This window comes from Balaenoptera ricei, chromosome 15 (assembly GCF_028023285.1).
Source record: "Balaenoptera ricei isolate mBalRic1 chromosome 15, mBalRic1.hap2, whole genome shotgun sequence".
NCBI lineage: Eukaryota > Metazoa > Chordata > Mammalia > Artiodactyla > Balaenopteridae > Balaenoptera > Balaenoptera ricei.
Window position 1 is genome coordinate 63384287 of NC_082653.1, and position 15197 is coordinate 63399483.

The 15197-nt window shown below is 43.2% G+C and overlaps 1 protein-coding gene across 1 annotated transcript in view; it reads left to right on the forward strand.

The window, feature by feature from the left end:
- NDE1 (nudE neurodevelopment protein 1) overlaps positions 1-15197 on the forward strand; it is a 29919-nt gene that overhangs the window by 11158 nt on the left and 3564 nt on the right. The window contains exons 4-6 of the mRNA XM_059897138.1: positions 2408-2556; positions 12479-12615; positions 13932-14111. Coding sequence (XP_059753121.1) covers positions 2408-2556; positions 12479-12615; positions 13932-14111 — 466 coding nt within the window. The remainder of the gene's footprint in view (positions 1-2407; positions 2557-12478; positions 12616-13931; positions 14112-15197) is intronic.

The following is a 15197-nucleotide window of genomic DNA, read 5'->3' on the forward strand; positions in this document are numbered from 1 at the left end:
TGAGCCACTGAACCGGCAGAAGACCTCTTCATTGCAACTACATGGCAGGTTCACGAGACACAGGGTGTGAAGCAGGCGAGGAAACAGAACTACCTTGGAGTGAAGAACTGCCCCCAGCACATATTTCTGTCACCTAAGAGGAAAGTCTTCAACTGAGTCAGACTCCTTGACAAGTGGCTTATTCATTGCAAGTTGAATAAAAAAGCTTGCAAGGGATCCAACAGAGCATCTATTGATGCCTCCATCAGCTGACAGTTTATTATAATTAGCCCCAAATGAAAGCGCAACAGCTTTTCATGTCCCCAAGTTCAAAGGACAACATGTGAATCCTTATGCTGGTGGACAAGCCCAGTAGCTGCGTCTTCTTGGAACCTGTGTTGGAATTTAGGTTAATGACCTAGGATCCTGCATCCTCCTGTTTTATTTGGGGAGGCACCCAAATCAAGGGTGGGAAGCCATCAGAGCCACGCCTGGGAATTTGCCCGTGCCTGGGCCTGGTCTGCCCCTGCTTGTCTGAGCCAAGACGCTTCTGTGCTCATAGCCAGGAAACAGAGTATCAGAGGAGACCGAGCAGAGCAGCGTGAGGATGTGACACCCCTCCCTGTCCTCGCCCTGTAAATAATCTGCCTGTTCTGTGGACCTTCTTCTTTCACCGTGGCTCTGGCCACGCCTCTCTGGCCCGGTCACCATTACATCACTCTCCCCAGTGCCTCCAGACTGTTTCTAGCAACAGCTTTGTTTACTGGACTGACTCAAGAAGAGGAGTTGGCCTGTTTTTCTAACTTTCTAATTAGACTTGGGCCTTTCCTGTAGGAAGTGAGTGTTTTCTTTCATGTTTGTAGATGAAGGAAAGGTGGTAAGGGTGTCTGACGATGGAAAGTAATTTGAGAAAGGATCCAGAGCCGGAGTGAGTGAGTGAGTGAGTGAGTGTGTGTGTGTGCGCGCGCGTGCGTGTGTGCGCACACACAAGTGATCAGTTCCTATGTGACCTGGATGGAAGTAGTTGAGGGCAGTTTAGCGTAGTTGTTCTAAGAGCGCAAGCCCAGGTGGCCGGGATGGATCTTGGCTCAGTCATGTGCTTCCAGTTGACTTTGGGCTGACGAAGTGACTGAGCCTCAGTTCCCATGTCTCTGAAATGGCATTAAATGAGGCAACAAAAACAGCCTCCTGAGCCCAGAGGCTGGCACAGAGTAGACCTGTGGTAAATGTTAGCTGCCGTAGCTGGGCAGCAGCAGGTTGGTTGAGACGTCATGTGGGCTGTGCCTTGCCTTGGAAAGCACCGGCTAGATCACCCTAAGCTTCTTTTGGTAAAAACAACAGTTTTGTTTTTTTCCTTCTTCCCTTCCCTCCTGCCTCCCTTTCCCTCCCTCCCTTCTCTCTCTCCCTCCTCAGAGGCCCAGAAGTTCCTAACTCCCCCATGCCGCAGGGAGAGTGTCCTGGGTCACAAAGTCAGAACAGTTGTCAAACTGAGTCCATGATCTGACTGTGAGGCACAGGCAACAAAGCCGTTGTGATTCCTGCTATTCTGTCTGTAATCCAGGGAAATCACATGAAGTGCATCGGCATTGCCCTTGTGAATCAGGCTCGGAGAGGTTTATGAGGCTTTCTGTGGCTGTGGACGCCTTGCACAAAATGATCGCTTTGAAGATTAGTGGGGGCTGCTTGATACCAGAGGCTGCAGGGACCAGTGTGGGAGGGGGCAGGGTATAAGATGCTCAGGAAGCACTCGGGACTTGACAGCTTGATGGCCCCCTGTTCCCCCCATCATCCCTCATTTGCTTAAGAGTCCATGTCTATGGACAGAAGGTTCTCCAGACTGAGCTTAGGCTTGTCCTCTGGCATCCTGAGTGAGTGTGATGGGAAGGCTGGTCCCACAAAGATCCTAGAATAAGGGAGAGAGAAATCCCCTAAAGAAATTGGCGTGGGACTTCCCTGGTGGCGCAGTGGTTAAGAATCCGCCTGCCAGTGCAGGGGACACGGATTCGAGCCCTGGTCCGGAAAGAATCCCACATCCTGCGGAGCAACTAAGCCTGTGAGCCACAACTACTGAGCCTGCGCTCTGGAGCCTGCGAGCCACAACTACTGAAGCCCGCACACTGCAATGAAGAGTAGCCCCCGCTCGCCGCAACAAGAGAAAGCCCATATGCAGCAACGAAGACCCAACAGCCAAAAATAAATAAATAAATAATAAAAATAAATTAATTATAAAGAAATTGGCGTGCCGGTGGGCTGTGCAGAGGGGGAGGAATGGGTGCTTAGCAGCTAGGGACAACACACATGCGCTGCAACGGAGAGCGTTCTGTCCCAGGATTAACCTTCAGTGTCCTAAGGAGATGACAGGGAAGGGAGGTGAACATCCTCGTCGGGAGTCTTAAATCATTCACTCAGTGTTGATTCTGTCCTTCAGGAGAAGTTTGAAACGCAGCATTCTGAAGGCTACCGGCAGATCTCAGCCTTAGAGGATGACCTTGCCCAGACAAAAGCCATTAAAGATCAACTTCAGAAATACATCAGAGAGCTGGAGCAAGCCAATGACGACCTGGAAAGAGCCAAACGGTACGTTGGGAAGGAGAAAAGAGGTTTGGGAGCCTTTTGTCTCTGGGTACCAGGCACTGTGCTGAGGGTAGAGAATTCAGCAGTGAGCAAAGCCAGTGCCCTTGTGGGTCCTACAGCCTCATAGGAAATGGGCAACAGGCAGCAAGTGCTGCAAGCCCAGGGTGCTGTGGGAGCATGTGATTGGTTATATTAATTTGTCCATTGCTGGGAGAATATTAGGCAAGGCTTCCCAAAGGAAATGCCATTTAGGCTAAGACCGAGGGATGCCTAGGCATTTTCCAGGAGAAGAGTGTGGGGTGAGAACATTCCAGGCAGAAGGACAAGCATGTGCTCAATAAATAGGCCCTAAGATAGGACAGTATTTCTTAAACTGATGTTCTGAAGTTTAGCAGAATACTAACAATAATAAGTAAGTTATTGAATAACTACTCTGAGCCAGGCACTTTTTTTTTTTCTTAAGAAAACGTTTTTTTTAAAAGATTTAGATATAAATTACATACAGCGATACGCACAGATCTTAAGAAGTGTACAGTTTCATCAGTGTGGACAAATGTGCACATGCCCCACACTCCTGTTGAGACACAGGCCCTTGGCACTGCACCCACAGCTCCTTGCATTCTTTTTTGCGGTTGCTTTAGGGACCCCAATACACACGCTCAACTTTTCAGTCTACTTCGTTAATAATGTACCAAATGCAACGGCCTTGCAACCTTAGAGTTTCACTTACCGTCCTTGAACTTTATGTGATAGCTGTAATGCGAGAAGGTAAGAGAGTAAAAAGATAGCCTTTTATATTTACCCACAGATTTACAGTTTCTGGTTCATTCCTTCTTGAAGTTTCCCTCTGGTTATCATTTCCCTTCAGCTTGAAGAACTTCCCTTAGGGTTTCTTGTGGTGCAGGTCTGCGGATGGTGAATTCTTCTCGCTTTAGTTTATCTGAAAATGTCTTTCTTTTGCCTTCATTCTTAAAGGATATTTCCACTGGATGTGGAATTCCAGGTTGACAGGTGTTTTTTTTTTTTTTTTTCTTTCAGCACGTTAAAGATGTTCTGCTGTCTTCTGATCTCCTTGCTGGAGGTCAGAAGTTAGTGGTCATTTGAATAGTCACTCCCCTGTATATAATATGGTGTTTTTCTCTGGCTGCTCTCAGAATTTCTCTTTATTTTTGGTTTTTAGCAGTTTGTGATGTGCCTAGATTTTGTATGTATTTATCCTGTTAGGGGTTTGCTGGGCACTTTGGTCTGTAAATTTGTCTTTTGCCAAATTTAACTTTGGTCATTATTTCCTCAAAGATTTTTGCTGCCCTCTTCTTTCTCTCCTGCCCTCCTGGGACACCAGCTACACACATGTTGTTTCCCATGTCCTTTTGATATTGTCACACAGGTCTCTGAGGCTCTGTTCATATCTTTTCCTAATTTTCTTTGTCTTGGTTCCTCAAATTAGATCATTTCTATTGATCTGGTTTCAAGTTCACTGACTCCTTCTTCCCTCCTCCAATCTGCTGTTAAGCCAGTTCCAATAATGTTTTATTTTAGATATTTAAGATCTAGAATTTCCTAGTCCTCTACTGAGATTTCTTTCTTTGCATCCTTGAGCATAGTTATAACAACTTTCTTTAAGATCCTTTTCTGCTAATTCTAACATCTGGGTTATCTCAGATGTTAGATGTTCCAGTGATTGCCTTTTCTACTGAGTTTGGGTCACATTTTCTTGCTTTTCACATGTCTAGTAATTTTGGATGATATTCTGGACATTATGAATGATGTGTTGCAGAAACTATGGATTCTGTTATGTTTCTAATTTGTTTGTTTGTTAAGTAGGCTGAACTCACACTCCAAACTCTGTCTCCCTTTGATGGGTAGTAGGTGAAATCTATTTGACGCTTTTAACTAGGCTGCTTCAAGTCTGCCATGCACATGCATGGTTCAGGGGTCAGCCAGAGGTGTGGGAAGAGTTTATATGCAGGATTTGGGATTCCGCCAAGGTGCTGGATTTTTATCACTGGAGCTATAGACACAAAGCTTATAAAGATACAGAATTCAGCCACTGCTGTTCCTTCTTCCAAGTGTTGTCTCTCTTCCAAGTGTTGTCTCCCTTCCGGTTTTTGCCAGTGCCTTCAGATCATTGTTTTTCTCGTTTCACCCAGAGTTTGTAGTTGTAATCTATAGGATATTTGGTCTGATACAAACTACCTTATTATTACCAGAAGTGGGACCTCCTTTTTTTTTTTTTTTTTTAAAGGTTATCTCTGGTAACAGCCCTCTTTCTTTTTTTTTTAATTTTTATTTATTTATTTATTTTATGGCTGTGTTGGGTCTTTCTTTCTGTGCGAGGGCTTTCTCTAGTTGTGACAAGTGGGGGCCACTCTTCATCACGGTGCACGGGCCTCTCATCATAGCGGCCTCTCTTGTTGTGGAGCACAGGCTCCAGACGCGCAGGCTCAGTAATTGTGGCTCATGGGCCCAGTTGCTCCGCGGCATGTGGGATCTTCCCAGAGCAGGGCTCGAACCCGTGTCCCCTGTATTGGCAGGCAGATTCTCAACCACTGCGCCACCAGGGAAGCCCCTCCTTTTTTTTTTTTTAAATCAGTTTGTAAGAGTTCTTTGTGTATTTTTGCTGCTCATCTTTTGTCCCACATTGAAAAATATTTTTTACAAATAATCTTTTGTCTGTTGACTTTGTGGTATCATTTTTCATACAAATATTTTTCATTTTTGGGTCATCAATTATGTCTTTTATAGCTTCTAGGTTTCCAGACCTCACTAGGGACATCTCCTTGATCGTTTGATTATGCGTGTATTCTCTTAAATTTTTTTGCAAGATTTTTTTATTAATTGTTTTAACTTATGCTTTTAACCTACCTGGAATTTATTTTTGTACCTAGTATATGTGTCCCATTTTATTTTCATTAGGTACATAGCCACTTGTGCCAGTACTATGTGTTAAACACTCCATCTTTTTTCCACTGAACTGAACGCATCTCTGTCATATGTTAACCTGCCATACAGTTGTTCCTTGGTATCCATGGGGGATTGGTTCCAGGACCCTTGAGGATACCAAAATTTGTGGATGCTCAAATCCCTTATATGAAATGGTGTAGCGTTTGCATATAACCTATGTGCATCCTCCCATATACTTTAAATTATGTCTAATTATAATACCTAATACAATCTAAAATCTGTATAAATAGTTGCCAGTGAGTGGCGAATTCAAGTTTTGCTTTTTGGAACTTTCTGGACTTTTTTTTCCTGAATAATTTTGATTTGTAGTTGGTTGAGTCCAAGGATGTGCAACCCACAGGTGTGGAGGACTGACTGTATATTCTGGAATCTAATTCAGGATTCTTCTCTCTTTTTTGTCTAACGTGCAATTTATGAATTACTACCAACACCATAATGACTTGGTTCCTGTGGCTTTGTAGTATTTTCTGATTTTTGGCAAGCCACTGGCTTACGATCATTTCTACCCATATATCCTTGATGAAAGCAAGTCACACGGCCAAGCCCTGTCAAGGGGTGGGAAAGTACATTCCACCCACAATGAGGCCAAAGCAAGGGTGTGGCTACAGGGAGGATGAAGAATTGGGACCAATAATGCAGTCTATCACAAAGAGATAGTACATTCACGTGATTCAAAAATAATATGCAAAGGGGTAGAGTTTTAAAATTCAAATTCAAGCAAATAGAAATTTGTATTATTCCCCCCCCCCGTTTTTTTCCCCACAAAAGAGCATTCTGTATACAGAATGTATGTACTATTGTACATCTTGCTTTGTCACATAATAGATTTTGGAGGTCATTCTGTAGTAGGACACAGAGGATTCTTTGTTGTTGTTTTTTTCCAAGTGCATAATATTTTATTGTATGGTTGGTATTGTATGATACATAATTATTTATCCATCCCCCCCACGGCTGGATATTTGCTGCATTTCCATTCTTTTGCATTGATAAGTGTTGCTGTAGTGAATGATATGCATTGCTTGCATAGATGTATATCTGTAGAATAAATTCCCAGAAGTGGAATTCTTGGGTCAAAGGACATATGCATATGTGTTTTGATAGTTTTTTCCCAGTTGTTCTCTACATTTGTACCAATTTCCATTCCCAGCACCTATGTGAGTAAGTCTCCATTTTCCAAATAGCTTCACTAAACAGTGTTTTTCAAACTTTGGATTTCTGCCAATCCAATAGGTGACAAATAGGTACATTTCTGAATTATGAGTGATCTTGAGTTCCTTTTCATATATTTAATAACTCTTATTTCTTTTTCTGTGAACTCTTTATCTTCTTGCCTGTTTTCAAATTGGATTGCTGGTTGTTTTTTCTCATCAGTTTCTAGGAGATGTTTATATATTTGTTTATGATATGAATTGAAAATGTTAGGAGTTTGTCATTTGTCTTCCATCTTTGTCTATTGCATATGTTACTATTGAAAGTTATTTGGATTTCTGTGTAGGCAAATTTATCTGCAGTCCCAGGTTTATAAAGCAATTAGCCTATGTTTTCTTCTTGTATTTTTATGTTTCCTTTCTTTCTTTCTCTCTCCTGAAGATGCACTGGATTCACATTTTAGCCACATGCTGAATAGTTGAATGTTAAAATCAGATGTGGTAGAGACCCAAATCATCATTATAGAACAAATGAAGTTCTGGAATACTTAAGTTTTATTTAAAAAAAACTTTAAAACATTACAATTTACAATTTCATTATAAAATTTTAATAGTTATATGTGGAAAATTTGACAGTCTACTGCAAGAACGGCAATTTATCAGCACCATCAGCTATTTGCTTATTTTGGTCTCTCCAACTGTACATCCGGAAAACCAAATGGCTCACTTTTAACTGAGGGAAAGAGATGACCTTGTAAAAGGATAACCTTGAAAGACTCCAGGCCTAACTGAATTAACTATAAAAGTAAATATATTCCTTAAAGGGTATTTTGTTTAATATGTGAATGCCAAGATGCCAAAAAGTTCAACGAAGATTAAAATTGATTTAATCTAATTTTTTAAAAAAGTGTCTATGTGTTATTACATAGACACTTTTTTTTTTTTTTTTTGGCTCTGCCACATGGCTTGTGTGATCCTAGTTCCCCAACCAGGGATCAAATCCAGGCCCCTGCAGTGGAAGCACAGAGTCCTAAACAGTGGACTGCCAGGGAATTCTCTACATAGACTTTTTTATTTTTAATTTTTTGTGGTGAAAAATTTGACATCAAATTTACCACCTTAACCATTTTTAAGTGTGCAGTTCAGTAGTATCATATGTATTCACATTATTGGCCAACAGCTCTTCAGAACTTTTTCATCTTGCAACATTGAAACTCTATACCCACTAAACATTAATTCCGCTCCCTGTTCCCTTCAGCCCTTGATAATCACTTTTCTACTTTCTGTTTCTATGATTTTGAATACATTAGAAATTCCATATGAATGGAATCAAATAGGATGTGTCCTTTCGTGACTGGCTTCTTCTCTTAGCATAATGTCCTTGAGATTCGTCCGTGTTGTAGCATGTGACAGGATTTCCCTTTTTTAAGGCTGCATAATATTTCGTTGCATGTATGTACTGCATTTTCTTTATCCATTTATCTGTCAGTGGACACTTGGGTTGCTTCCACCTGTTGGCTCTTATGAATAATGCTGCAGTGAACAAGGGTGTACAGATACCTCTTTGAGATCCTGCTTTCAGTTCTTTTGGGTATGTACCCAGAGGTGGGACTGCTGGATCATACAGTAATTCTACTTTTAATTTTTTACAGAACCTCCATACAGTTTTCATAATGACACACCACTTTACATTCCCACCACATCCTCACCAACACTTGTTATTTTCTGTTCTTGGGATGGAGGCCATTCTGATGGGTGTGAGGTGATACATAGACTTTTAAGTATTTATTGGTGATACATAGACTTTTAAGTATTTATTGGCTCGAAAAGGATATGTTCTTAGTTATCTAACAGATGTATCTCTTAATATTCATATTTACTGAAAATCTCTTTTCCTGCTTAACTATTTTCAGGTTCTCGTAACTGTCCATGAGATTAACAGCTTTCACAGTTTTTATGTATTGCAGCATTTTACTCTTATGATAATAAATATGCAAATACATCAGTTGGCAGAATTTCACCATATAAAGAACATAAAAAAAAAGAACATAAAGCTTTTTCCACTCAGGGGACAAGTAGGATGCTTACCTTTATTTGAAAGCAAATAGTCACATAGTAACAATAAGTCTCTGTGCTGTGCCCTGCTGATATTACTGACTCGGCCTGATTGTATACAGTCAGGGGGTCGTTGATCCACACAGGTTCAGGAATGCCAGAAATGCCGCTGAAGTTGGTTCTCTGGCATTCCAGAAGCCAGTAGTAGATTTTGACCAAATACTGAGTTTAAATTTTTGATCTAGTTGGAATTCATCTTCGGGTGTAGCATGAGGTGTGGATCCAACATTAATTTTTTCCAGGTGGCTACCTGGTAGTCCCCAGACCTAGAATTGAACCAACCATCTTTTCATCAGTGATTCGTGATGCCACCTTTATCATAAATTCTCCTATGTATTTGGATCTATTTCTGGACCTTTGGCTCTCCTTGGTCTGTCTGGTCTTATAACTGTTTCACTCTGCAGCACACTGTTCACTACTGAGGCTTTAAAGAGCGTGTTCTTTGTATCTAGGGGAGCTAGTGCCCCTGTTCTCTTCTTTTTCAGAGTTCTCCTGGCCCATTTTTTCTTCCAGTTTTATTGAGATGTAATTGACATACAGTACTGTATACGTTTAAGTGAACAGCACAATGATTTGACTTATATGCATCATAAAATGATTATCACAATAAGTTTAGTGAATGTCCATCACCTCATATAGATACAATATTAAAAAAATAGAAAATAGTGTTTTCCTTGTGATGAGAACTCTTAGGATTTGCTCTCTTAACAACTTTCACACATAACATAGAGCAGTGTTCATTATAATTATCATGTTGTGCATTGCATCCCTAGTACTTGTTTACCTTTTAGCTAGAAGTTTGTACCTTTTGACCATCTTCAGCCAGTTCCCCTTCCTCCTATCCCCCGCGTCTGTAACCACTAATCTGATCTCTTTTTTCATGAGTTTGTTTTGAAGTATAATTGACCTACTGTGTTGGTTCCTGTTATACAATATAGTAATTCAGTATTTCTATACATTTCAAAATGATGGCCACAATAAGTCTAAGATGTCACCATACAAAGATTGTTACATAGTTATTGACTGTATTCCCCACACTGTATTTTTCATACCTGTGACTCATTTATTTTGCTACTGGAAGTTTGTACCTCTTGGTCTTCCTCACCTATTCCTCTCCTCTCCCTAACCTCCTCCCCTCTGGCAACCACCTGTTTATTCTCTGTATCTGTGACTCTGCGTCTGTTTTGTTGTATTTGTTCATTTGTTTTGCTTTTATTTATTTTTTTAAATTCTGGTTTGGCCATTTTTTTTTTGTTTTTAAGATTTATTTGTTTGGTTGGTTGCGCCGGGTCTTAGTTGCGGCAGGCGGGCTCCTTGGTTGTGGCATCTGAACTCATAGTTGTGGCATGCATGTGGGATCTCGTTCCCTGACCAGGGATCGAACCTGGGTCCCCTGCATTGGGAGCATGGAGTCTTACCCACTGTGCCACTGGGTAAGTCCCCATTTGTTTTATTCTTTAGATTACACATATAAGTGAAATATATGGTATCTGTCTTTCTCTGTCTGACTTATTTTACTTAGTATAATACCCTCTAGGTCCATCCATGTTGTTGCAGATGGTGAGATCTCATTCTTTTTTGTAGCTAACGTTCCTCTCCTGGCCATTCTTGTTTCATTATCACATCATATTTCAAATCAGTCCCTGGTGCCTGTGTCCCCCAGTAAAAACCTGTTCATATTTTTATTAGATGGTGTTAAACTTATTAGGTAACTTATGGAGAATTGATTTCTTTATGATTTGGGGTCTTCCTCCTCATAAATACCATATGTCTGCATTTTGACAAGCCTCTGTGCCCTACAATAAAGTCTTACATGTTTGCTGTTACATGAATTCCTAGCTATTTCATCTTTTTTTGTTGTTGTTTGACATGCCAGCCTTAGGGTCACTTTAACTGGTTCCAGTCTTGTACTCTAAAAACAACAAAGGATGATATTTATTTATTTATTAAATTTATTTATTTATTTTTGGGTGCGTTGGGTCTTTGTTGCTGCGTGTGAGCTTTCTCTATTTGCAGTGAGTGGGGGCTACTCTTTGCTGCAGTGTACGGGCTTCTCATTGCGGTAGCTTCTCTTGTTGTGGAGCATGGACTCTAGGCACACAGGCCTCAGTAGCTGCGGCACACGGGCTCAGTAGTTGTGGCTCGCGGGCTCTAGAGTGCAGGCTCAGTAGTTGCAGCACACGGGCTCAGTAGTTGCGGCACGTGGGCTCAGTAGTTGTGGCTCGTGGGCTCTAGAGCGCAGGCTCAGTAGTTGTGGCACACGGGCTTAGTTGCTCCGCGGCATGTGAGATCTGCCCAGACCAGGGCTCGAACCCATGTCCCCTGCATTGGCAGGCGGATTCTTAACCACTGCGCCACCAGGGAAGTCCCAAGGGATGATATTTAAATCAGACACTTTTGGTAACTTTATCTTCTTTACCTCTAAAGACCCTTTGAGGTAGGAACTAATACTAATACTCAATCTGGACATAGTAGAAAGTGCTGAATAAATGAATGATTGATCCTCACTTTGCTGTTGGAGGCCCAGAGGCCCAGAGAGGTTAAGTTGCCCGGGGACACTTAGCTAGTCTTACACGTTAGAGCAAGGTGTTAACTCATGGGTTCCACTTCAAACAAATGCTTCTGATCACCATGAGATACAGTTATGGGGATGTTAAAGGTCTTCTGGGGACGAGCACGGGATCAGTGAGAAAAATTGCTGACAGTTATTGAGCACTTATGTGTGAAACATCTGTTGTGTGTTTTGTGTGTTGCTGCACTCCCCAGCCCCGCACCCCATGCGGAGGTTCTGTTATTACCCCTGCTTTGCATGTGAGGAAACTGAGGCCCAGAGAAAGTAGCTTGTCCAGACAGTTAAACAGATTTCCTTATTGCAGCACTTGTCAGTACCCTTTTTTTTTTTTTGGCTGCATTGAGTCTTCATTGCTGTGTGTGGGCTTTTTCTAGTTGCGGCAAGCGGGGGCTGCTCTTCGTTGCAGTGCACGGGCTTCTCATTGCAGTGGCTTCTCTTGTTGCGGAGCACGGGCTCTAGGCGCTCGGGCTTAGTTGCTCCGCAGCATGTGGGATCTTCCCAGACCAGGGCTCGAACCTGTGTCCCCTGCATTGGCAGGCAGATTCTTATCCACTGCGCCACCAGGGAACCCTGCCAGTGCCTTTAACACGGCATTCCAGTGGCTATCTACACTGTCCAAAAGAAGCGGTTGTTAGGGCAGCTGGGCTGGGGCTGGGCGTTGTGAACTTTTTTAACTTTTTAAGGTAACTGAGGGATGAAGATGGCCTCCCTTAGCTGTTTAAATGCGTGTTATTACATTGCGTGTGCATTTTAGTGGGATGCTTTGAATGCTGACTGCATCGTGAGTCTCCGAGACAAGATGGAACATGCCGCGTCGTGGCATCTGACCGGGGCCTGTCTGTGGTCCTAATTAGGTCCTGGCTCGTTGCTAAGTGCTTTATGGACATGATCTCATTTAACCCCCTGGAACAGCCGTGTGCACCTCGTGAGCTGAGAGGTTCCCACTGTGCAGGTGAAGAGCCGGGTCCCGGAAGGTTGAGGGGCCTGCTCAGCTCTGTGGGATTAGGACGTGCCAGAGCTGGGACTTGCACCATGTGTGCATGACCCTTCTTGCTTCCCGGGTCTGTAGGTGCCAGACGGATACGCCGTCTGCTGTCTTGGGCAGCTTTGCTTGTCTCTCATCCAGGGCCACGATCATGTCTCTTGAGGACTTTGAACAGCGCTTGAATCAAGCCATTGAAAGAAATGCCTTCCTGGAGAGCGAACTGGACGAGAAGGAGAATCTCCTAGAATCTGTTCAGCGACTGAAGGATGAAGCCAGAGGTCAGGAGGCCTTGGCTTTGCTCTGTGTATTTCACCACCGTTGTGCCCTCTCCGGGCCTGAGGGTGTCCTGTCCCACAGCATCACCCAGCATTACCTGTGTTCCGAGGGCAGGGACCACACCGGGCAGGCTGAGCCTTGGTCCCCACTCTGTGCTAAGAATTGTCAGATGTCCAACCCTGTAGAGACCCTTTGTGGGTATTTAAGCCCAGCACCCGCTTTATGCTCATCAGGAGCACAGGAGTTTTGTGGGGAGAAAATGCCTGTTGATGGAATTGCTAGCCAGCCCATTACTTTTGTGACTTGATGGCTGCTGATACACGTGGCTTGGAACTCCAGAATCTCATCAGCGTTTGCTCTTTGGAGGTAGCACTTCTAGAGGTAGAGCTTTCTAACTCTAAGACATTAGCAAGTCATCCAAGTTGGGTCCATAAGAGATTTTGTTAAAGTCCCAATTAATTGTTTATGACATTCATTTGGTTTCTAATGTGTAGCCAGTAGAAGGGGGTTTAGAAAGAAAAACTCTTTTAAGTTTAAAAGGTAGTTGTTCCTAAATGCCCATCAGTAATGAAGTGGTTAAGTAAATTACATAGATTTATTTTGTGGAATGTTAAACAGTTGTTCAAACAAATACGGTATAGATATAAATGTAGTCATAGAAAGCTTGTTAGGGGACCACTTCCCTGGCGGTCCAGTGGTTAAGAATCCGTGCTTCCACTGCAGGGGGTACGGGTTCGATCCCTGGTTGGAGAACCAAGATCCCGCATGCCGCTTGGCCAAAAAAATTAAATAAATAAAAAAGCCTGTTAGGACATACCATTGAAGGGGGGAAAACACATAGATAGTAGATGTATGTTTCTATTTACGCTTAATAAAAGTTATTCATCTTACATGCTTAATAGATACACATATAAACTATGTGTGAAATGCAGAGAAAAAGGATTGAGAAGACCTCCCTCATGTTACAGTGATTAGGAGTGAGGAGGGGCATTTGAGGACGGGTTGGGAAAGCACATTTTCACTTAGTATTCTGTGTATACCTTGATACATTTGAATTCTCTTAAAACAGTAAAAGCAGTAGTGTATCACTGCCATGATTTGAAAAAAATTTTAAACCTTTTTGTTTTTACTCAAAAGAAAAACCATGTAGTTTTGCAAGCCTTCCAGGCAAGGTCCTTTGGGATTTGCTTCATTCAGGGTTTCCACCTGGAGTTTTTCACTCTGGTGGTTCTTCTTGCTGACCCGTGTCTCCTGTTGACCCTCCCCCTGCCCCATCACTCAAAGCAGGGAATTAATCTGAATCCTTTTCCTGGCCCAGATTTGCGGCAAGAATTGGCTGTGCAGCAAAAGCAGGAGAAACCCAGGACCCCCATGCCCAGCTCTGTGGAAGCTGAAAGGACAGACACAGCTGTACAGGCCACTGGTTCCGTGCCATCCACCCCCATAGCTCATCGAGGACCCAGCTCTAGCTTAAACACACCTGGGACGTTCAGACGTGGTAAGGAGGATGGGAATTGGGAGGGTTCTCTTGGCTTCACAAAGCTTTCCTGGGTGAGAACCGGGGCGGGTCCTGGGTGAGAGAGAAGCAGGACCAGGCTGTACAGCAGGGAGCAAACTGTGGTGCTCACAGGGGCAGACCATTGTGGTGGGTGGGAGGAGCCTCTTGGATGTAAGATGATAGGGAGTAGTGGAGTCTGCGGCAAACTAGAGAATGGAAGCCTCATCCAGAGGGGCAGCTGCCACTCTGCTTCTACCGCAAGAGGTGTGGGCCCAGCAGACACTCCACTCTTCACCAGAAGCCAGAAATCCTCTTGTCTAATATGAAATCGCCCAAATTAAAAATTTCAGTAACCAAATAAAAAATTTAAAAAGCATTCTATGGGTCCAGCAATACATCATCTAGAACTGGATCCAGCATAACCTGTGCTATGCAGTAAAAACCAAGAAATTTGAGTTCTTCTCCAGCCCCGCTGCTGACTGATTAACTGTGAGGTTCTGATTGGGCCACTTAATAGTAAATAATAAAAATAGACAATTATCGAGCACTTAGGATATGCCAGTCCCTCTGCGTACTGTGCTTTGTATTTACACATGACCTCACTGGATTCGCACCACGGCCCAAGACGCAAGTAATGCAAGTGCTGTCCCCACGTGATGGATGAGGAGACTGAGGCCCTGAGTTGAGGAGCTGGCCTGACATCACGCAGCTGGCAGATGACAGGCCGGCTCCCGGGGTTACACCACCACATGCTCCCTGTCCCTCAGCTTGTGCCCAGGATGAAGAGTGTGAGGTTCCCAGAATCCCAGTCTAGAGCACACTTGAATAAGCACATGACTCAGCTGGGCCTCAGATGTAGCAGGTCTGGGCAGGGCCTGAGATCCTGCGTTTCTAACACATGCCCAGGTGATGCTGGTCCTGCTGGTCCGTGAGCCCTGCTTTGAAGAGAGAGGAGGCTCTGAGGAGTAGAACCCTTACCAGTGGGGCTTGTTCAGAGGCTGTTAATGTTAATTAACTGTAGGGAATTCCTAGGAGTTTAAGAGGGCTTATTTTGATTTTGTTTAAAAAGAATAGCAGGTAAAGATA